Here is a 21,557-nt window from a genome sequence, read left to right as displayed (position 1 = left end):
ACACGACGCGGAGATGGGAAACGGATCAGTGTTGGTAGCGTTTTAGGTGATTTTTTGCAGCAAACAAAAAATAGCCGCTGTTTTTTTTTCTAGGGTAAACTTTATTCCTCGTAATTAATCTCGAAAATTAATGGAGAATTAGAGTTCTCAATTCTGCAGCTTTTTATGTAGAGTTGTAGAAGAGTTTTTGTAAATACAGAGAGCTACTATATATATATATATATATCTTCTTTTGGTTTTATATATGTTCATCTCATATTCTGATTATTCACTTTAAACTCTCTGGGTATATACGTATGAGAAGCTGAAAGAAAAAGAATTAAGGTTGAAGATTTTTGCAATTAAGAAAAGGGAAAAGAATAGAGCTTGTATGACAAACGGGTATTTCAGTTGGGGTATTTTATCATCCAGCCTATAAAGTTTCCACATTTGTTACTGTGTAAAAATATTTTGACCGAGGTAAGAAATACCATAACAGTCCACATAGTTACTTCCTGCTTATCTGAAGGCGTCTAGTGCCTCCCAATGATACACAAAACGGTGCGTTTAATTCCAAAAGATTTATGACTTGGAAAAAGGAAATGGTAGAAAATGATAAACATCTCTGTGAGACCCCATCAGATTTTACATTTAACCAAAACAAAATGACAAGAAAGAGAATCAAAATCTAACGAATACAAATACAGAGAAGAGAAAGACCGTATACTCCTATGTTTTAATCCACCTGACCATTTACCAGACAACCAAAGGTTGGTTGCTTCAGACATGATGAGAGAGACACCAAAGTACGTATATGAACGATGAGAAAAGGGCAGCAGACGTAATTACCATAATCATTTATTTACAGCTCATGAGCATGGAGTTGATGACGTGCATTACTAGGCGGATGGAGGATAGGTCAGCTCCGGTCAAGCCAGGTGTGGAGCGGTGGTGGTGGAGGATCTGGTACACCTGTTCGAGGATAGGACGGGCGTGAACCGCTATCGTCTGATCTCCTGGGTTTATGACCGCAGCAACATCCGTCATCCAACTCAGCTTCCGGGAAGTGTCATTATTGATGTCGCACGCCAGCTGCTGCATAAGTGACAGAAGCACCCCTTGGCTCAGCGGAATCGTCACCATTGCCAGTAGCCCATGAAGATCCACCTGGATTTCGCAAACTAGTTAAGGAATTGTCTCTCGGGAGAGAAGGTTAGATCGATGAATAAGATCACTTCATTGATTCTTTAGATCCATCCAAGTCTGTGTGGAGTAGGGGTGGCCGTTTTTACCCGAGACCTGCATGTTTCTGGGTACCCGGTCTCGCAGGTAGTAGGTACTCAGGTCACCGGTACTTGTCACGAACGGACGAGGCTAGAAACCCGGACCGTGGGTTCGGGTTTTCCCGAAGCATGACATGATATCTTGCGGGTACCGGATATGAATAAAATTACGTTTATGACCCTACTATTTTAATGTATTACAACAAACACCTAGACACAATTTTACCCCTGAAGTCAACGTAAGTCAACGAAATTCCAGAAATTTTTCACAGGTTTGGTACTGGTATCCAACTTCAGCCGCAGATAGGCCGTGACACCCGGATCTCGCAAGACTAAGACCGAGATTATACCCAGAAAACCCGCGAGGACAAGATTGAGATCGAGTATCCAAAAATACGGTACCCGTCCGCATAGTTACTAAGACCAAGTTACTAAGACAGAGTTATTTATGTGTTTGTATGTTTCACCTGTGAGCATAGCCAGGAGACAATAGAGACATCACTCCTTTGTAGAGCAGATGTGAAAGCTTCCTCGTATTTGCGCTCTGATACCATCCGAGATAATTCTGTAGTTGGGTCCAGAGGTGCCTCAACCTGAAACGGCATTCATGATCCACACAAGCTCTTGTCAAAAAAAAGAAAAGAAAAAGAAAAAGAAAAATATCAAATGACTTTGTTCCCAGAAAAGGTGCAAGACCTTTTCAAGGAGGGCACCCGAAGGTCCGTTGCTTAGTTGAGTAACCAAGGCATTTGTTGCACCCGGGTTAGCTCCAGCAGCTGCAAGAGCTATAAGTTTCCTCTGACCATCGGCTAGTTCACAATTTAAGGTTTGTGCTACTGAGGAAGCAGAATTAATGGTTTCCTGTAAAACGGGCAGTATGATATTGGAAAGAACCCCAAAAGTATTTTTTTTGATTAAACAACAGGAGGGGGTGATGGCAATCTGAAATTTTCATGCCATCAAAATTGCATACCCTTAAAGTGTGCGCGAGCCGAGAATGTGCTGATTCAAACTGTTGCTGGGCAGCACCTGTGTGCTCACCAAACCCTTTCTGGAAAGTAGAATCTACTTGCTCAAACATGTTCTTGCATGACATCTCAAAGGCAGGGATAATCGAAGCTTCCAGACTGAACCTGAGAGCCTCCTGAAAGAAAGAGACATATTGCTAAGAGATCGGCTTTCTCTGAACTGGACAACAATAACTAGTGGCGTAGCTCAGAGTGAATGCTTATGTACAGTACATAAACCTTGTAGATACTCTCTATAACAAATTAATCATACTAGGTTCAACTCACGCGAACCTGGAGGGCTTGCCTGCCAGATGTCTGAAATTGAGCTTGAATTTGTCTGGCTATGGTAGCTTCAAGCTTTGAATTAACAGATTTGTCGAGTTGATTGATTGCTTTATCACTGATTCCTCTCTGCATAGCAAAATAGCATGTTATATTTCACAACCATGTGACTTTCTCACAGTGTCTTAGATATTCAGAACTCTGACCTGGAAGGACTCAGTGATGGCTGACAATGTTGTTTTCTCAATAGCTGGTGTTACTGCACGAACTATAGCAGGTCCTATTGCAGCAAATTCTTTCTTTACCACTTTCTCAAACACATCATTCAATTCTTTGTTCATGAAGTTCGTCATTGCATTTACTATTTGCTGTGTGTGATCACGCACTCTTTTTTCATTTTTAGCTGCCTCCTCTTGAAAACGAGCCCATAAAGCATCAGCGTTCGCCTTGGTGACTTTCTCGATCATTCTTCCTAAAGCCACTTCTAGTCTTTTACCTTCTTTACTGATAGGACCATTGACAGCATTCAATAGTTGTCTCTGCATCTCCTTCTGTGAAGACATTAGCTGGAAGGAAACCATAAAAATCAAACTTTGATGGGATATGTTCTAAGAAACAAAGGCTAGGGGCCTGCATAAAACTAGCTAAATTGAAAGCACAAAAGGCAACATCAAATCTGGGTTAAACCTTCACAGGGAAGGAAATATTATATATAAAAAATAAAAAACAAAGCTGTATTTGAGTTCAGGGATCAACAAGCCACCTGATTCATTGTCTCTTGCATAACTAGGAGCTGAGGCAGTAGTGACTCTATAGTTGGAAGACTTGAGTTCTGACCTTCATTATAAGAGTCTGCCAGACTGGTAGCATTTGACGATGTAGACAACAAACTGGAACCGTGTGAACTTTTACCCTTCTGTTTCTTCCCTTTGTTATTTGAAGCTGATGGCTTTGGCAGCGCAGATGGTGAAGCCTCAGGAAATTTTCCAGATGCGCTTCTTGCATCACGTCCTCCTTCCTCCCCAGCTTCTGAAGATTGGCCACGTGTTTGTGATTCCTCAGGAACATAACTCTCCTCCATAACAGCATGACGGTCTCTTGCCATTTCAGTGCTGAGATTTGAGGCCTGGGAGCAGAATATTTTTTCTATGTTTTCTGAAATACGGTTCTCAGTTTCTTCCTGATAGTTAACTTCGTCATTCTGAGATGATCTCCCTTCACCTGCTTCTTCAACATCCACCTCTGCGCTTCCCACATCAGTATTCACAACATCCTGAACATTTGCATCTCTATCTCTCTTGCCCTCAGTAATACTGGTAGCTTCAGCAGATGAAACACCCATCAATATCTCCGAAGGAGTTACAAGATGAGTGGGATGTTTGAAAACAACCGGTTGGTTTCGAATTACAAATGCATCATCGTGTGTGACTTTGTCATCATTCCTCCTCGAGCCATCATCAGCAGAGGACACATTAGCCTCCATTTGACTGTCAACAGAATAATCAGTGGCTGGTGGTTTACCACCGAGATCAACCTGAGGTACTGCTGACTCAAAGGTATTTCCTGGAGCATGACAACCAGAACGTTTCCGGGACAACCTAGGACTAAGAGGAAGTGGTGGAGAAGGAGCATACCTAATATCAGTATCACTGGTTGCAGATACCAGGCCAGAAGTTTTAGGTTCACCATTGGTCGGAGCAACTTCTTGTGCTGTGGTTTCAATTGAAGCAGAGCTCCCTGAAAACCTAATGGCATTTGCACTTTCCGATCTACCTACTTGAACAGATTGTTTGGGCATCAAGTCAGCTGGAGGTATTTCGGTAGGCTTCTGTCCAGATGCATCTGACGTGCCTCCAGCAGGATTCAACTCCCGTGAGACACTTGAATCTGACTTCTCCAGACCCACGTTCTCTACAGGAGGTGGCAGGCACTGGCATAAGTCTAAAGTATATTGTTGGATAGCTTGAGTCTGAACACAGTAAACCTTAACAATGTGCTCTTCAGGAGGATCATCTGTCCCTGTAAAACTCAATATAGGCATAGTGACTGTAAATTCTGCCAAGTAATCCATCCTTGTCTCAACTGGACAAGAACCATAGCCCAAGTGCACAACATAAATGGCGTTCCTTTTTGCATTTGCAAGTAAAAGCAGGCCAGCTTGAGACAATGCTATAACTTGGTTGAAAAACACCTCTTCAGCTCGTGGCGCAGCTGAACTCTGTAGGTCAAGTGTCTGGGTGCACTTCCATGATTCAGCATCAGTAGGTATGAGCCACCCTTCTTCACCATCTGAGACCCAGATTTTCATTTCTCGATTTAGAGAACCCTATGGGAAAAAAGAGTTATAAACTCTCAGAGTAAAGCAAAAGAGAAAGGTAGGATTTAAAAAGCGAAAGAGAAATGAGTGAGCCTTTAACACCTGATAAAGCCAGGAAAAGTTAACTAGAACACTTTAAGAAATTACCCCTGTGATAAGTATGATGTGATCAGGTCTCTCAGGAGCTGTCATGAATGTGGCTGAATTGACCGGATGGCCATCATGTGGCCTTAAAACTGCAAGTGGTTGTGCTTTACGGTCTTCCCATATCTTAATCTGTAGGGAGAATTTGGGTGCACAGGGTTAGCATATCCATCATGTATGTACAAAAGCCAAACTCACGCAAAATGTGTAGTTTAAAAAAATGATATGAGATACAATGCATACTGGAAAGCATAACTACAGATGAACAAGAAATATGCTAATCGATTTTCCCAGTTACAGATATTTAGTTAAAGGCAAGATGCACTAGCAGACCCAAAAAAAGCTTTGGCTGAAGACCTGTACAATCACAGAAGCTGCATTTTCTTTTCATCATTTCAAAAGAGAATGCAAAGAAGATCTAACAGAACATGCACTCTTTCAACAACTAAACAAAATAAACATGACATTCTGCAGGAAAATCACAGTCATTCTGAACAGGCTTATAGATTCCAGCAAACTGGGGGAACAAGCAAATATAGAGCGCAGAATTAGATTGGTTTCAATTTCCAGAAAAAAAAGCATTCAAACGCATATCATGGAAACTATTTACAAAATGATGCAAACAAATACAAACCATGCCATCCACTGAAGAAGAAACCAAGCGAGTTTTCATCCACTGGGACATTGACAAATCCGTAATTTCTCCATCATGTTTGCCAACAAGCTGGATGCCATCAATCAGCTTATCAAGGGGACACTGAAGAGGTGCCTCTGCCGAATGCACTACACCTTTGCCAACTTTGGTAGTATCAATCCGCAATAAATGTTTTCCAATTGAAACCACCAAAATTTCCTTTTAAAAGATGTATTTTTAAGCAAGCAGAAAACATAGATACGTCAGAGAAACTTGTAAAGGAACGCTCGGATATATATTCTTTGGGGGAAAAAAATCAAGCATTGCAAAAGAAAGTTACTGCATCACCTGTTTGTGACAGTGCCAACACACACGTGGATGCTTTGCATCCTCCTCCCCTAGTATTTGAACAGCAAGAACTATTCCTCCGGTAATCTGGGGTTGATCCTCTCCTTCTGACCCCTCAGAAATTTTCCATACAAAAACTTTTCCCTCTAGGCTAACGCTGTTCAGAATAAAAGAAAAAGTAGACAATGAGACAAAGCTCAAACAAAATGTCGAAGCTACTGGTTAGAGTTGTAGAAGACTACCTAGCCAACAGGTGGACATCCTCAGCAAAGAATGCCATGTCCGTTACTCTCTGGACAAAAGATACAGTTAGAAAATTGGAGGGAATACATGATTGAAAAATGCAACCAAACATTAAAAATGAGAATAGTGTGAATCAAGATTGTTAAACTAGATGGGTCGAAAACAGGGAAACTGATCAAAGAAATGACAACATCAACTAGATGGCTACTTCAATAAGTAAATCCAGTCTTTGAAGCAAACTTACAAATTACCACACTCACGTACAGAAGAGTGTCTCTTATTTGAGTAAATATAAGCTCAAGTTCCAACCAGACCTACGTAAATAGGCTGGAGAAAGGATAAGAAGAACAACCTGAGTATGGCCTCGGAACAAAGATCTCAATGCGGTGTTTATGTTGAGAACCCGAATGTTCCCTCCCTTCAGACCGTAGCATATATAGACCTTATTCACAGCGATTTGTCGACCCACTACGAGCTGGGGATCCGACCCGTATTTGGTAATCGGAGTCACCTCGAGTTGCGGTTGAATCTCTCCCTGCAATCTCACGTCCACATCGTACACAGCATGTTCACCGACCAAGCGCCTTCCTTTGGGCATCTTGCGGCTCTGGGCACGGACTGGAACCGAACCACCCGGGAACGGCCGTGCAATCTCGTGTGGATGCAGTCCCGACAGTAGAAGCGACGGATCTTGATTGGCCGTGGCGCCGTTGTTGCCGCTTCCCCCATTGTTATTGTTGAGGAGAGCGAGGATTTGCGTACCAGGGTTGTGGTTCGCTTGAGGCGATTGAAGGTTGAGAGGTGGAGTAGGATACGAAAGCGATCTCTGCGGGTGCAGGTTAGCAGCGGACGAGGAGGAAGCCGGAGGCGGCTCTTGTTGCGTCTGAGTCGCCGCGGAGGACGCCGGAGATGGTTGACCGGAGATTCCGGGAGGCATATAGAGCTGCTGGTGGTACTGGTTGTGAAGGAAAGGTCCGGCGGGTGGAGGATAAGAAGCCGGGGGCGTAGGATAAGGGTTTGGAGAGGGTTTGATGAAATTACTGACATCGAACGGAGGAGGGTAAGGGTTAGTGTTACCAGGTGAAGACGCCATGGGTTTTGCAGATTCAAGATCGCCGGAGCTAAGGTTTGTTGAATCGATAGATACAACGGGACACAATGTATGTAAAGATACTGGAGAAGACCCTTTACATTCCAAAAATAGGATCCGTAAGATAATTGCTTTGCAAATGGTATGGTATATATCTTGATGAACCATATAAAGTAAGCTTTTTCCCTCGCCTCTGCCTCTGCCTCTGCCTCCGTCATTGCTGAAGGACCCTCTGAGTGGGTAAGAGGGTTTCACACAAATATACAGGAGCGAAAGCCTTACTTCGGAAGCAACGGAGATTCCTGACCATAGCAGGACGACTGAGGAGATCGGAAAGACGAATAGAAGATGAGGATCGCTGTAATGACGGTCGATGAACAGATCATCTCATTAGATGTTGATCCCCATGAGACTGTAAGATTTCTTCTGACATAACCCTAGTTTTCCTGACTTCGGTTCGTAATCACAATGTACCTCTCGAGTTGTTCGATGAGGATTGTCTGATTTCACCATTCTCTCCGATTTGTCGATGTTTCCATGTCTTCTCTTTGTGCTGATTCTGGGGATTTCTTGGCTTAGGTTGAAAATGTTAAGGCGCTGCTCGAGGTTGAGGTAAGGGATTCCGTATCACTCTTCTCGAGATTTTTGTTCGAATTCTTTAGTTTGGTGCCGAGTCAAAGTATGCTGGAGCTGAATTTGAGTTGAATTCTACTGAAATCTACTGTGGGGGGTTTAGGGTTTTGGGGGTTTATCTAGCATCTTATGTACTATTTTGTGGTGACTTTGTGTTTTTGCATCAATGAGCAGACAAATGTTCCGCTTCAGCAGCAACAGCTGTTGTTTAATGGTAAGGAAACTCGAAATTCTGAGAAATTGAGTGCCTTGGGTGTTAAGGACGAGGATTTATTGATGATGATTTCCAGTGCCTCATCTGGGTAAGTTGTTTAATTGCCGTCTTGCTTCTTTCTCTTTGGGGTTTTATAAGTAAAACTTTTTCACAGTATCTACACTTAGGTCTTGTGAATTTGTTAAATTTAGTTTTCAACAATTGTCTTCTCTGCTGCTCCCTCAGCGCGGCTGGAAATGACTTACGCTTGAACCCCGATGGGTCAGCTGTTAACCCTGCAGCTTTCCAGCAACATCTTCAACGCGATTCTGGTCTTATGGCACAGCTACTTCAGGTACCTTGACTGTTCCAAGATTTTGGCTTTAACTGTGATATGGAGACAAAGCTCAAACAAAATGTCGAAGCTACTGGTTAGAGTTGTAGAAGACTACCTAGCCAACAGGTGGACATCCTCAGCAAAGAATGCCATGTCCGTTACTCTCTGGACAAAAGATACAGTTAGAAAATTGGAGGGAATACATGATTGAAAAATGCAACCAAACATTAAAAATGAGAATAGTGTGAATCAAGATTGTTAAACTAGATGGGTCGAAAACAGGGAAACTGATCAAAGAAATGACAACATCAACTAGATGGCTACTTCAATAAGTAAATCCAGTCTTTGAAGCAAACTTACAAATTACCACACTCACGTACAGAAGAGTGTCTCTTATTTGAGTAAATATAAGCTCAAGTTCCAACCAGACCTACGTAAATAGGCTGGAGAAAGGATAAGAAGAACAACCTGAGTATGGCCTCGGAACAAAGATCTCAATGCGGTGTTTATGTTGAGAACCCGAATGTTCCCTCCCTTCAGACCGTAGCATATATAGACCTTATTCACAGCGATTTGTCGACCCACTACGAGCTGGGGATCCGACCCGTATTTGGTAATCGGAGTCACCTCGAGTTGCGGTTGAATCTCTCCCTGCAATCTCACGTCCACATCGTACACAGCATGTTCACCGACCAAGCGCCTTCCTTTGGGCATCTTGCGGCTCTGGGCACGGACTGGAACCGAACCACCCGGGAACGGCCGTGCAATCTCGTGTGGATGCAGTCCCGACAGTAGAAGCGACGGATCTTGATTGGCCGTGGCGCCGTTGTTGCCGCTTCCCCCATTGTTATTGTTGAGGAGAGCGAGGATTTGCGTACCAGGGTTGTGGTTCGCTTGAGGCGATTGAAGGTTGAGAGGTGGAGTAGGATACGAAAGCGATCTCTGCGGGTGCAGGTTAGCAGCGGACGAGGAGGAAGCCGGAGGCGGCTCTTGTTGCGTCTGAGTCGCCGCGGAGGACGCCGGAGATGGTTGACCGGAGATTCCGGGAGGCATATAGAGCTGCTGGTGGTACTGGTTGTGAAGGAAAGGTCCGGCGGGTGGAGGATAAGAAGCCGGGGGCGTAGGATAAGGGTTTGGAGAGGGTTTGATGAAATTACTGACATCGAACGGAGGAGGGTAAGGGTTAGTGTTACCAGGTGAAGACGCCATGGGTTTTGCAGATTCAAGATCGCCGGAGCTAAGGTTTGTTGAATCGATAGATACAACGGGACACAATGTATGTAAAGATACTGGAGAAGACCCTTTACATTCCAAAAATAGGATCCGTAAGATAATTGCTTTGCAAATGGTATGGTATATATCTTGATGAACCATATAAAGTAAGCTTTTTCCCTCGCCTCTGCCTCTGCCTCTGCCTCCGTCATTGCTGAAGGACCCTCTGAGTGGGTAAGAGGGTTTCACACAAATATACAGGAGCGAAAGCCTTACTTCGGAAGCAACGGAGATTCCTGACCATAGCAGGACGACTGAGGAGATCGGAAAGACGAATAGAAGATGAGGATCGCTGTAATGACGGTCGATGAACAGATCATCTCATTAGATGTTGATCCCCATGAGACTGTAAGATTTCTTCTGACATAACCCTAGTTTTCCTGACTTCGGTTCGTAATCACAATGTACCTCTCGAGTTGTTCGATGAGGATTGTCTGATTTCACCATTCTCTCCGATTTGTCGATGTTTCCATGTCTTCTCTTTGTGCTGATTCTGGGGATTTCTTGGCTTAGGTTGAAAATGTTAAGGCGCTGCTCGAGGTTGAGGTAAGGGATTCCGTATCACTCTTCTCGAGATTTTTGTTCGAATTCTTTAGTTTGGTGCCGAGTCAAAGTATGCTGGAGCTGAATTTGAGTTGAATTCTACTGAAATCTACTGTGGGGGGTTTAGGGTTTTGGGGGTTTATCTAGCATCTTATGTACTATTTTGTGGTGACTTTGTGTTTTTGCATCAATGAGCAGACAAATGTTCCGCTTCAGCAGCAACAGCTGTTGTTTAATGGTAAGGAAACTCGAAATTCTGAGAAATTGAGTGCCTTGGGTGTTAAGGACGAGGATTTATTGATGATGATTTCCAGTGCCTCATCTGGGTAAGTTGTTTAATTGCCGTCTTGCTTCTTTCTCTTTGGGGTTTTATAAGTAAAACTTTTTCACAGTATCTACACTTAGGTCTTGTGAATTTGTTAAATTTAGTTTTCAACAATTGTCTTCTCTGCTGCTCCCTCAGCGCGGCTGGAAATGACTTACGCTTGAACCCCGATGGGTCAGCTGTTAACCCTGCAGCTTTCCAGCAACATCTTCAACGCGATTCTGGTCTTATGGCACAGCTACTTCAGGTACCTTGACTGTTCCAAGATTTTGGCTTTAACTGTGATATGTTTTCCTGGTTCAGGTTTTTTTCAGTGAAAAAGTTCGTTTTTTGTACAGAAGCTTGACTGCAAATTAATATTATAAAGAACACTGTCGGTTGGTTTATCATATCTTTTGTTCCTTGTGCCTTTTGTTTTTCGTATTGTTCCTTAGAGCCTTAGAGCATGTCTGGAGATAACTGTGCTGCCATGGTGAAACCAATAAATTGTTTAGTATTTTGGTCTATGTTTTTTTATTTTGTTTTTTTCCTCTGATAATGTAAACTGCAGACCGATCCTGACCTTTCACAAGCTATTTCTGGCAACAATTTACACAAGTTGCAAGATATTTTGCGTTCAAGGCATCGCCAGAGATCTGAATTACAACGTCAGAAGGAGGAGGAGCTTGTAAGATTTTCAAAACTTCAGTTAAATTTGGCTTGGAGGGAGTCTCTAGCCTTTCAGTTTGCTGAGCTTTGGATGTTGAGATATAGTTCCGCTATTACAATGGAAGCTTAGCACTTACACTTGCATTTTCTGTGGCACTGCAGGCCCTTCTTTATGCGGATCCTTTTAATGTAGAAGCACAACGGAAAATCGAAGCTGCAATACGGCAGGTAATTGATTTTTTTTTTGGCATTTTTGTTATTACCTCGACATGCAGCACTTGTTCTGGAATACTACAATTCCTTTGTAACGTTGCTTATACTGGGCTCTTAATGCTTTTTTTAATTAATTTTCTGATATAATTCCTCTTTTATCCTAGCTTATTGTCCTATTCCTATCTGTCCAGTGTCCAATGATCTTGTTGTGTCATTTCTGACTTATCCTTGTTGTCTTGATATCACACTCAGAAAGGAATTGATGAGAACTGGGCAGCTGCGCTTGAGTATAATCCAGAAGGTTTCGCTCGGGTGGTATGTATCAAGTACATGATTCTGCAATCCTGTAAACTTCTTTCGCATGAAAATGATAGTTTCTTTTCCATCTCTCCAGGTAATGCTGTATGTGGATATGGAGGTTAATGGCATACCTTTAAAGGTAACAAATATAGAAACCAAAATAAAACCTGTATTCAGTTTACTAGTTTGATCTCCCTTCATTAACTTATTGCCTCTCTTATCGAAGTAAAAACATAATCGTTTTTATCTTTTCGCTCTTGAATAAAGTCTGTTGTGTTACTGATTCTTTGACCAAGAATATTTAAAAACACGTTTACAACACCATTTCTGCTTCAGGCTTTTGTTGATAGTGGTGCACAATCAACAATTATATCCAAGAGTTGTGCTGAGAAATGCGGGTAACTGTGGCTTTTGATTAGTAATTTTTTTTTCCGGTTATGTTGTCAAGAATTGAGTTGTTGTGGAACTTCTTTTGCAACCTATTCATGGAATGCTTTCAGATTGCTGAGACTCTTGGATCAACGTTATAAAGGTATTGCTCATGGTGTTGGTCAATCAGAGATACTGGGCCGCATTCATGTTGCTCCGATAAAGGTTAATACCTGCATTTGCTTACTATCTCTCATCGGAACTAGTTACTTTCTATTTTTTGTTTGCCCATTTATTACTGTTTCATTATGGTTCACAAGAGGAAGTAAAGTATCCTTCCATGTAGATTGGGAATAATTTTTACCCATGCTCATTTGTGGTGCTGGACTCGCCAAACATGGAATTCCTCTTTGGCCTGGATATGCTTCGTAAGCATCAGGTAACATCGCTAATCGCAACGCGTTGTGCTGTACATCTGTCGCTCAATAAATTTGACTGCAGTAATTTGAGCCGTTTCTACCAAAATACTTGTCTTTTTCCTTTTGTAGTGCACCATTGATTTGAAGGATAATGTCTTGAAAGTTGGAGGAGGGGAAGTTTCAGTTCCCTTTTTGCAAGGTTATTTTACCCTCTCGTTCTGCAAATTTTGACTTGGATGTTCTTAACGTTGTTTGTATATCTATCTGTGTAATTGAAAACCAACATGATAACATTATGTGGGTGGGGTTTTTTTTTTCAGAGAAAGACATCCCTTCTCGATTTCTGGATGAAGAACGTCTTTTGAATGAAGCGTCTAGCTCAGGAGCAACTGTAAGCTACTCTCTCTTTAATGGATGTTCAGCATCAGCTGATGAGATCTTGGTTGAAGCAAGAAATTGCACTAGCGAGCAAGTCCAAGTTTAACAATGTGATTGTGAAGCAACTTAGTGGATATCTACCATCTGCAATAATTTTACCATCAAATTCTTTTAGGTATCGTCAGGATTAACACAGAAGAAAAATACCGATGCGACCCCAGCAAGTCAACCTTCAGGTCAGATTTTAGAATCTGGTAACATTCCTTTGGTAGGGTTTCAGTTCAATTTGAAAGACTTTAACTCTCTCGACCAGTATCTGAACCACTTTGTTGAATCTCCTCATTTCAAGCCCTTAAATCAAGAAAACCTTCAATCGAGTTCTGAATTCTTTGCTTCTAACTATGATTGATTGCTGTTCTCAGGAGCCACAGAGCACAGTACTTCACAGGTAAGCCTATCTCCAAAAGCTGTGTGCTTCAGTTACACCTCTTGTTAGCTGTCCTGGTTTGATTTGATCTCTATAATCTCACCATGACATAACTCCACCATTGCATTCCGACAGGGAGCTGATTTTGAAGGCAAGGTTTCAAAGCTGATGGAGTTGGGGTTTGGTCGTGAAGCAGTGATACAAGCTCTGAGATTGTTTAATGGGAACGAAGATCAAGCCGCCGGGTTTCTTTTCGGCGGCTGAAGGGAAAAAGAAAAAAGATTCACATCAAAGACCAAATATTTGTATTTTATTGTTCTTCACAATGGAAAGGTTTCGGCCTCTAGCAAGTGTAATCACATTCATCTTTCCATTTCTCATATCTGTCATCGGACAAGCAAAACTAACCTTTGCTTTGATTGTGGCTACTACCACCCCCATGTATGATTGCTTTTGGAAAACGATATTTTTTTTTTATCTGAAACCGTTTTTAATTCTTAAACGGTATCATTTGTAGAGAATCGAATTTTTCCGAAACTGAACCGAACTTTAAAAATCCTAAAAAACCGAATATTTTTAAAGAAAATATATCTTTTTTTTAATAAAACCCAGAACCGAACCGAACCGAATACAATATAAAAACCGATTGGTACCTATTTTTGTAAAACCGGAAGAATCGAACCGATCTATTCCCGTCTCGAACCCGAACCGTTTCCCGAAACGCCCACCCCTAATAAAAAGGCCCACTGTTTTTATTTTTCTCTATCTTGTGTCATTTTCTTTAAATATTAAACATTTAGCATTCCCATTCCCATTTTTTTCAAAATATTTTATCAATTTCCCAATGCTTTAACAAAGAACCCTCTTGTTATTTTTTAAATTACTAGACACCATGCGTATATTTGAAGCCTGTTGTGGACAACCAGCCAGCCAAGGTGAAATCATCTTCTTTGAACAAGCAGGATCCTTCATTGTCTGTTACGTCGAATTGCATTGGTCAGTCAGTTGTATAGCTGCTTTCTGCGACGCACTGTCACTGATCATTGGTTTAATCAAATTTTATTAGGACCGGTTTACTTGTGTTTTTTAGTTCAGTTGCGGGCTATGATTGGGCTTGGCATGTAGCTTATGTTTCGTTTTTTCCACTTTTTGTTCCAACAGTCTCTAAAACCCAGTTACCTCTTGAGTCGGATATTTGGTGAACGGCCACAAGTCCCCAAGGCATTGGGAAATGGCCTGACTTCTGGGAGCTTTGATTGCAATTCCACGGAGGAGACCTCTTCTTCTAACAACGGTTCTATTGAGGGTGACCGTCCAAACATGGACGGAGATGATGACATTCATGTCCCTGAGGAGGCTCCTCCTAGGTCGGTGAATGGTATACTTTTTGAGTTAGCTATTGACCTGCTTCTGTCTTGATATTGATTCAGCAACCTTCTGTCTTGATACTGATTTGAGAGACAAAACCATAGAAGAGAGTTTTTCCTTTTTGTATTAACAAATCCCATTTGCTTGTTGTGGCTCAGTTATGTCACCTTGACCTTGCTAAAGAATTTCTTTTCCAGCCAGGATTTGTCAACCTTGGCCCAAGACAAGACAAAGGGCTGAGCTAGTTGATTCTCCTGTCGAAGTTTCGAAAGGACGACAAGGAGGCTTTTCTCGAATTGCAGAATGCACATAAATTGTATGAATCTACGAAAAGATTCGATTTCAATTATGTTTCTACTTTTTTACGACTCCTAATTCGGCTCTGCTGAAGACCAAAAAAATATTCATCACTAGTTGATATGTTCCTATTTTTTTTTTTTTAATATCGTTCTGTAAAAAAAAAACGTGAGGAAAAATAAACAAATGGGCCGGCCTGCCAGTGCCAGTTGGCCATTTTAAACAAAATCCAGGGACTTGGAGCGCGTGTCCATAACTCGCGCATTATGCGCGTGGGAATCTAAAACTGTCACATTGATTACCCGCCATAACGGCCCCACTCATCGATCAACCGACAGATTTAGGATGGGCCTAATTGATCCATTTTTTTCCTCTCGAGGGCCCAATAGGCCCGTTTTAGTGTGTCTCATTTTCTTTGCGTATTAACAAAAACTGGCCCTTCGTTTCCATTGTTCCTAACATTTTATCCATTTCATAACCTTTTGTTTTTTAATTTAAAAGTTTGACTCAGCTATATATTCCAAAACAATCTATATGTCATAATTAAATTATATACTTCCTCTCCTTTCCAACTATCATTCGAACATATAACTTAAAATAAAGATATCTTTTGCCCTTCTTATCCAAAATCACTCAACCAAATTTCAATTGGATTCTAATTTTTGTATTGATAACCGTTTTTTTTTTTTTAATTATTCGACATTATGCTCATCATATCATTCGCATATTTACATATTCATTTTAGAATATTGTATTTTTAAATTATTTTCTGCTTAAAATCAAACAGATCCGATTAAAATTTACATAATATATATGCGTTCCTTTTTCTTCCTGTGATACTTTAACGACATCTGAAACATTCGAAAATCAATATGTACACATTTATAAATATACGAAGAGGTCTGATTTAAATTTCATTTCTACTATTTTTTACGCTCCTAATCTTGTTTGTTAAATACCAAAAAATATTTACTACGTATGATATGTTACTTTTTTCTTGTCACCACTGTTCGGTTAAAAAAAAAAAGCGAGAGGAATAATAAACCGAATGGGCCGGGCCGAAATGAGAGAATAAATAAGACGGGCCATTTGGGTATCTTGAACAAACCCGAAAATGGCGGTGGCAGCCTCGGAGGTTAAAAAAAAACAAAAAATAACAGTCAGTCAGTAAGATTTAGGTATGAGAAGTCCCACGCGGTAAAATTCTCAAAAATTTAAAATTGAACAAATATGTGGGGTTAATACTTAATAGCCCAGGGATTTTAAGCGCGTGTAGATAACGCGTGTAACATGCGCGTGGGAATCTAAAACTGGTACATCAATAAGCCCCAAACCCACTGTTCTTTACTCACTCGGCGGCCATAAAAAACAGGGTGGACGTCGGTTCTTCGGAAGCAGACCGAACCGAATCGAAAAAACGATATTTTTTTTTTATCTGAAACCGTTTTTAATTCTTAAACGGTATCATTTGTAGAGAATCGAATTTTTCCGAAACTGAACCGAACTTTAAAAATCCTAAAAAACCGAATATTTTTAAAGAAAATATATCTTTTTTTTAATAAAACCCAGAACCGAACCGAACCGAATACAATATAAAAACCGATTGGTACCTATTTTTGTAAAACCGGAAGAATCGAACCGATCTATTCCCGTCTCGAACCCGAACCGTTTCCCGAAACGCCCACCCCTAATAAAAAGGCCCACTGTTTTTATTTTTCTCTATCTTGTGTCATTTTCTTTAAATATTAAACATTTAGCATTCCCATTCCCATTTTTTTCAAAATATTTTATCAATTTCCCAATGCTTTAACAAAGAACCCTCTTGTTATTTTTTAAATTACTAGACACCATGCGTATATTTGAAGCCTGTTGTGGACAACCAGCCAGCCAAGGTGAAATCATCTTCTTTGAACAAGCAGGATCCTTCATTGTCTGTTACGTCGAATTGCATTGGTCAGTCAGTTGTATAGCTGCTTTCTGCGACGCACTGTCACTGATCATTGGTTTAATCAAATTTTATTAGGACCGGTTTACTTGTGTTTTTTAGTTCAGTTGCGGGCTATGATTGGGCTTGGCATGTAGCTTATGTTTCGTTTTTTCCACTTTTTGTTCCAACAGTCTCTAAAACCCAGTTACCTCTTGAGTCGGATATTTGGTGAACGGCCACAAGTCCCCAAGGCATTGGGAAATGGCCTGACTTCTGGGAGCTTTGATTGCAATTCCACGGAGGAGACCTCTTCTTCTAACAACGGTTCTATTGAGGGTGACCGTCCAAACATGGACGGAGATGATGACATTCATGTCCCTGAGGAGGCTCCTCCTAGGTCGGTGAATGGTATACTTTTTGAGTTAGCTATTGACCTGCTTCTGTCTTGATATTGATTCAGCAACCTTCTGTCTTGATACTGATTTGAGAGACAAAACCATAGAAGAGAGTTTTTCCTTTTTGTATTAACAAATCCCATTTGCTTGTTGTGGCTCAGTTATGTCACCTTGACCTTGCTAAAGAATTTCTTTTCCAGCCAGGATTTGTCAACCTTGGCCCAAGACAAGACAAAGGGCTGAGCTAGTTGATTCTCCTGTCGAAGTTTCGAAAGGACGACAAGGAGGCTTTTCTCGAATTGCAGAATGCACATAAATTGTATGAATCTACGAAAAGATTCGATTTCAATTATGTTTCTACTTTTTTACGACTCCTAATTCGGCTCTGCTGAAGACCAAAAAAATATTCATCACTAGTTGATATGTTCCTATTTTTTTTTTTTTAATATCGTTCTGTAAAAAAAAAACGTGAGGAAAAATAAACAAATGGGCCGGCCTGCCAGTGCCAGTTGGCCATTTTAAACAAAATCCAGGGACTTGGAGCGCGTGTCCATAACTCGCGCATTATGCGCGTGGGAATCTAAAACTGTCACATTGATTACCCGCCATAACGGCCCCACTCATCGATCAACCGACAGATTTAGGATGGGCCTAATTGATCCATTTTTTTCCTCTCGAGGGCCCAATAGGCCCGTTTTAGTGTGTCTCATTTTCTTTGCGTATTAACAAAAACTGGCCCTTCGTTTCCATTGTTCCTAACATTTTATCCATTTCATAACCTTTTGTTTTTTAATTTAAAAGTTTGACTCAGCTATATATTCCAAAACAATCTATATGTCATAATTAAATTATATACTTCCTCTCCTTTCCAACTATCATTCGAACATATAACTTAAAATAAAGATATCTTTTGCCCTTCTTATCCAAAATCACTCAACCAAATTTCAATTGGATTCTAATTTTTGTATTGATAACCGTTTTTTTTTTTTTAATTATTCGACATTATGCTCATCATATCATTCGCATATTTACATATTCATTTTAGAATATTGTATTTTTAAATTATTTTCTGCTTAAAATCAAACAGATCCGATTAAAATTTACATAATATATATGCGTTCCTTTTTCTTCCTGTGATACTTTAACGACATCTGAAACATTCGAAAATCAATATGTACACATTTATAAATATACGAAGAGGTCTGATTTAAATTTCATTTCTACTATTTTTTACGCTCCTAATCTTGTTTGTTAAATACCAAAAAATATTTACTACGTATGATATGTTACTTTTTTCTTGTCACCACTGTTCGGTTAAAAAAAAAAAGCGAGAGGAATAATAAACCGAATGGGCCGGGCCGAAATGAGAGAATAAATAAGACGGGCCATTTGGGTATCTTGAACAAACCCGAAAATGGCGGTGGCAGCCTCGGAGGTTAAAAAAAAACAAAAAATAACAGTCAGTCAGTAAGATTTAGGTATGAGAAGTCCCACGCGGTAAAATTCTCAAAAATTTAAAATTGAACAAATATGTGGGGTTAATACTTAATAGCCCAGGGATTTTAAGCGCGTGTAGATAACGCGTGTAACATGCGCGTGGGAATCTAAAACTGGTACATCAATAAGCCCCAAACCCACTGTTCTTTACTCACTCGGCGGCCATAAAAAACAGGGTGGACGTCGGTTCTTCGGAAGCAGACCGAACCGAATCGAAAAAACGATATTTTTTTTTTATCTGAAACCGTTTTTAATTCTTAAACGGTATCATTTGTAGAGAATCGAATTTTTCCGAAACTGAACCGAACTTTAAAAATCCTAAAAAACCGAATATTTTTAAAGAAAATATATCTTTTTTTTAATAAAACCCAGAACCGAACCGAACCGAATACAATATAAAAACCGATTGGTACCTATTTTTGTAAAACCGGAAGAATCGAACCGATCTATTCCCGTCTCGAACCCGAACCGTTTCCCGAAACGCCCACCCCTAATAAAAAGGCCCACTGTTTTTATTTTTCTCTATCTTGTGTCATTTTCTTTAAATATTAAACATTTAGCATTCCCATTCCCATTTTTTTCAAAATATTTTATCAATTTCCCAATGCTTTAACAAAGAACCCTCTTGTTATTTTTTAAATTACTAGACACCATGCGTATATTTGAAGCCTGTTGTGGACAACCAGCCAGCCAAGGTGAAATCATCTTCTTTGAACAAGCAGGATCCTTCATTGTCTGTTACGTCGAATTGCATTGGTCAGTCAGTTGTATAGCTGCTTTCTGCGACGCACTGTCACTGATCATTGGTTTAATCAAATTTTATTAGGACCGGTTTACTTGTGTTTTTTAGTTCAGTTGCGGGCTATGATTGGGCTTGGCATGTAGCTTATGTTTCGTTTTTTCCACTTTTTGTTCCAACAGTCTCTAAAACCCAGTTACCTCTTGAGTCGGATATTTGGTGAACGGCCACAAGTCCCCAAGGCATTGGGAAATGGCCTGACTTCTGGGAGCTTTGATTGCAATTCCACGGAGGAGACCTCTTCTTCTAACAACGGTTCTATTGAGGGTGACCGTCCAAACATGGACGGAGATGATGACATTCATGTCCCTGAGGAGGCTCCTCCTAGGTCGGTGAATGGTATACTTTTTGAGTTAGCTATTGACCTGCTTCTGTCTTGATATTGATTCAGCAACCTTCTGTCTTGATACTGATTTGAGAGACAAAACCATAGAAGAGAGTTTTTCCTTTTTGTATTAACAAATCCCATTTGCTTGTTGTGGCTCAGTTATGTCACCTTGACCTTGCTAAAGAATTTCTTTTCCAGCCAGGATTTGTCAACCTTGGCCCAAGACAAGACAAAGGGCTGAGCTAGTTGATTCTCCTGTCGAAGTTTCGAAAGGACGACAAGGAGGCTTTTCTCGAATTGCAGAATGCACATTCCAAGCCTCAAACTATCCCATACTCGATGTCTACCGATGAGAGTGCCATTGCATCCTCTCAACACTCTATTCATCTTTTTAAGCAACAACACCCTCCCTACTTCTTTCCTTCCGGTTCCTATTTTCCACCTATTTATGTGCCACATCCATACATACACCAGTTCTTGATCCCAAATGGATTTCCTCTGCAGTCTTATTTACCATCAGTAGTTGCTGCTGCTGCTCCCGGGATTAAAGTTCATTTCCCTCAGTTCAAGCTCGTAAGTAACGCCGGGAATCTTCCTCTTGCGTCAGTTCTCCTCAGATAACTACCAACTTAACACGATGGTTAAGGAAAAAGTGACAATCGCAAACTCATGCTGACTAATACTCATAGGTTTTATAGTTTGCATAAAAAACAACTGACATAAACTACTGGCTTTTTGTGGTGAGACCAGATGATGCAGCGAAAGTTAAGATGATAAGTTCCGAAACATCTCATACCTGAAAAACCATTGCATCCATCCACAACAGCATACGCTAAATGTAGATTGGTCTTGGACTGCAATACTCTCTAATTGGACCTCTCAGGTTTCTTCAAGTTCTAATGTATGTCAATGTCCAGCTTACGGCTGGTTGTTTTTGTTTTTCTTTAATCCTCTGGAAATATGATTTTCTGAGGTGCCACTTTGGTCTGCCTCTCAAGTTACCAGACGTAGTTTACACAACTCTTTCCTGTAGATGAATAGTAGTACATAAAGAAGATAAAAAATATTATTAAAAAAATACTTTAAAAGAGCATGCATTTGACTGCTGACAGGTTACTTCTGCAGGTCATGAACTTGATTCGTTTATATACCTTCAAAACCAACGCCAGTTGAACAGCCCCTCTGATAAATTGTATTTCCAGCTCCATCTACTCCCAACTTTTTGAGTTTCTTTTCAGCTTCAGGCTTGTGTGCATAGGAACTCACCCCGAAAGCTAGTTTATTGGGAGAGGGTGTCCATGGTATTATATTGACTCAATTGTTCCCACATATTTCCGATGTGGGACTCTAACAATACCGCCCCCTTTAGACAGCGACGACCACGGCACTGGCGGCTTCTTGTTCGCTGGCGGCTACGCACCCTTTGTGCTCCTCTCCCGACCGTTCCTCTCCCGCCGCGTCGTCTGCATGTCCGAGGATCGATTGGCTCTGATACCAATTTGATAGAGCCCACCCATTAATAATGGACCCAACAAAGTCTTTGAAGTGGAAAGGGTGAG

General features: G+C 40.8%; 2 protein-coding genes and 1 long non-coding RNA gene across 11 annotated transcripts; 1 reads left to right on the top strand and 2 right to left on the bottom strand.

The window, feature by feature from the left end:
- Window positions 1-647: 647 nt before the first annotated feature.
- On the bottom strand, window positions 648-7,522 carry LOC104810297 (enhancer of mRNA-decapping protein 4-like). 4 transcript variants are annotated; one of them, XM_019202232.1, is made up of 13 exons: window positions 6,593-7,522; window positions 6,240-6,289; window positions 5,998-6,154; window positions 5,650-5,868; window positions 5,019-5,147; window positions 4,189-4,880; window positions 3,318-4,041; window positions 2,761-3,120; window positions 2,558-2,683; window positions 2,236-2,406; window positions 1,959-2,123; window positions 1,730-1,855; window positions 648-1,146 (listed from the first exon to the last, which is right to left on the bottom strand). In XM_019202232.1, the coding sequence occupies exons 1-13, from the start codon at window positions 7,496-7,498 to the stop codon at window positions 838-840; spliced, it is 4,134 nt and encodes a 1,377-aa protein (XP_019057777.1). In that variant the 5' UTR covers window positions 7,499-7,522; the 3' UTR covers window positions 648-837. The 4 variants fall into 4 exon arrangements, 3 of the variants coding, with proteins under 3 accessions (XP_019057777.1, XP_010534816.2, XP_010534815.2); XM_010536514.2 differs by having other exon boundaries at window positions 3,318-4,880; XM_010536513.2 differs by having other exon boundaries at window positions 2,564-2,683; window positions 3,318-4,880.
- Window positions 7,523-7,651: 129 nt separating this feature from the next.
- On the top strand, window positions 7,652-13,831 carry LOC104810298 (DNA damage-inducible protein 1-like). 5 transcript variants are annotated; one of them, XM_010536520.2, is made up of 17 exons: window positions 7,652-7,744; window positions 7,910-7,942; window positions 8,138-8,265; window positions 9,681-9,689; window positions 10,772-10,880; window positions 11,184-11,300; window positions 11,444-11,509; window positions 11,747-11,809; window positions 11,889-11,933; window positions 12,131-12,192; window positions 12,295-12,388; window positions 12,510-12,602; window positions 12,712-12,781; window positions 12,903-12,973; window positions 13,136-13,196; window positions 13,392-13,408; window positions 13,523-13,831. In XM_010536520.2, exons 1-17 carry the CDS (start codon window positions 7,679-7,681, stop codon window positions 13,649-13,651), a joined length of 1,233 nt encoding a protein of 410 aa, XP_010534822.1. In that variant the 5' UTR covers window positions 7,652-7,678; the 3' UTR covers window positions 13,652-13,831. The 5 variants fall into 5 exon arrangements, with proteins under 5 accessions (XP_010534822.1, XP_010534819.1, XP_010534821.1 ...); XM_010536518.2 differs by lacking the exons at window positions 7,652-7,744; window positions 7,910-7,942; window positions 8,138-8,265 and adding exons at window positions 10,279-10,311; window positions 10,507-10,634 and having other exon boundaries at window positions 9,395-10,113; window positions 13,383-13,408; XM_010536519.1 differs by lacking the exons at window positions 7,652-7,744; window positions 7,910-7,942; window positions 8,138-8,265; window positions 13,392-13,408; window positions 13,523-13,831 and adding exons at window positions 10,279-10,311; window positions 10,507-10,634; window positions 13,310-13,374 and having other exon boundaries at window positions 9,394-10,113; window positions 13,136-13,214.
- Window positions 13,832-19,441: 5,610 nt separating this feature from the next.
- LOC104810296 lies at window positions 19,442-21,247 on the bottom strand. 2 transcript variants are annotated; one of them, XR_771274.1, is made up of 3 exons: window positions 21,150-21,247; window positions 20,795-21,025; window positions 19,442-20,626 (listed from the first exon to the last, which is right to left on the bottom strand). It is a non-coding gene; the product is annotated as an uncharacterized LOC104810296 (long non-coding RNA). The 2 variants fall into 2 exon arrangements; XR_002024053.1 differs by lacking the exon at window positions 19,442-20,626 and having other exon boundaries at window positions 20,640-21,025.
- Window positions 21,248-21,557: the final 310 nt, after the last annotated feature.

The sequence above is a fragment of the Tarenaya hassleriana genome, unplaced genomic scaffold, assembly GCF_000463585.1.
Source record: "Tarenaya hassleriana unplaced genomic scaffold, ASM46358v1 Cleome18, whole genome shotgun sequence".
Lineage (NCBI taxonomy): Eukaryota > Viridiplantae > Streptophyta > Magnoliopsida > Brassicales > Cleomaceae > Tarenaya > Tarenaya hassleriana.
The sequence above is the reverse complement of the archived record's forward strand: the minus strand, read 5'-3'. Positions and strand labels throughout refer to the sequence as shown.

What these genes read in the sequence shown, in the direction of transcription:
- LOC104810297 (XM_010536514.2), bottom strand. Translation starts at nt 7,498, where the DNA reads ATGGTTCATCAAGATATATACCATACCATTTGCAAAGCAATTATCTTA. An exon ending in ACATCATACTTATCACAGGG is followed by an intron (nt 4,881 to 5,018) that starts GTAATTTCTTAA and finishes TTTTTCCCATAG; the next exon opens with GGTTCTCTAAATCGAGAAAT. An exon ending in CCATCACTGAGTCCTTCCAG is followed by an intron (nt 2,684 to 2,760) that starts GTCAGAGTTCTG and finishes TTTGCTATGCAG; the next exon opens with AGAGGAATCAGTGATAAAGC.
- LOC104810298 (XM_010536517.2), top strand. Translation starts at nt 7,679, where the DNA reads ATGAGGATCGCTGTAATGACGGTCGATGAACAGATCATCTCATTAGAT. An exon ending in ATGTTGATCCCCATGAGACT is followed by an intron (nt 7,745 to 7,909) that starts GTAAGATTTCTT and finishes TTCTTGGCTTAG; the next exon opens with GTTGAAAATGTTAAGGCGCT. An exon ending in TTAATGGCATACCTTTAAAG is followed by an intron (nt 11,934 to 12,130) that starts GTAACAAATATA and finishes TTTCTGCTTCAG; the next exon opens with GCTTTTGTTGATAGTGGTGC.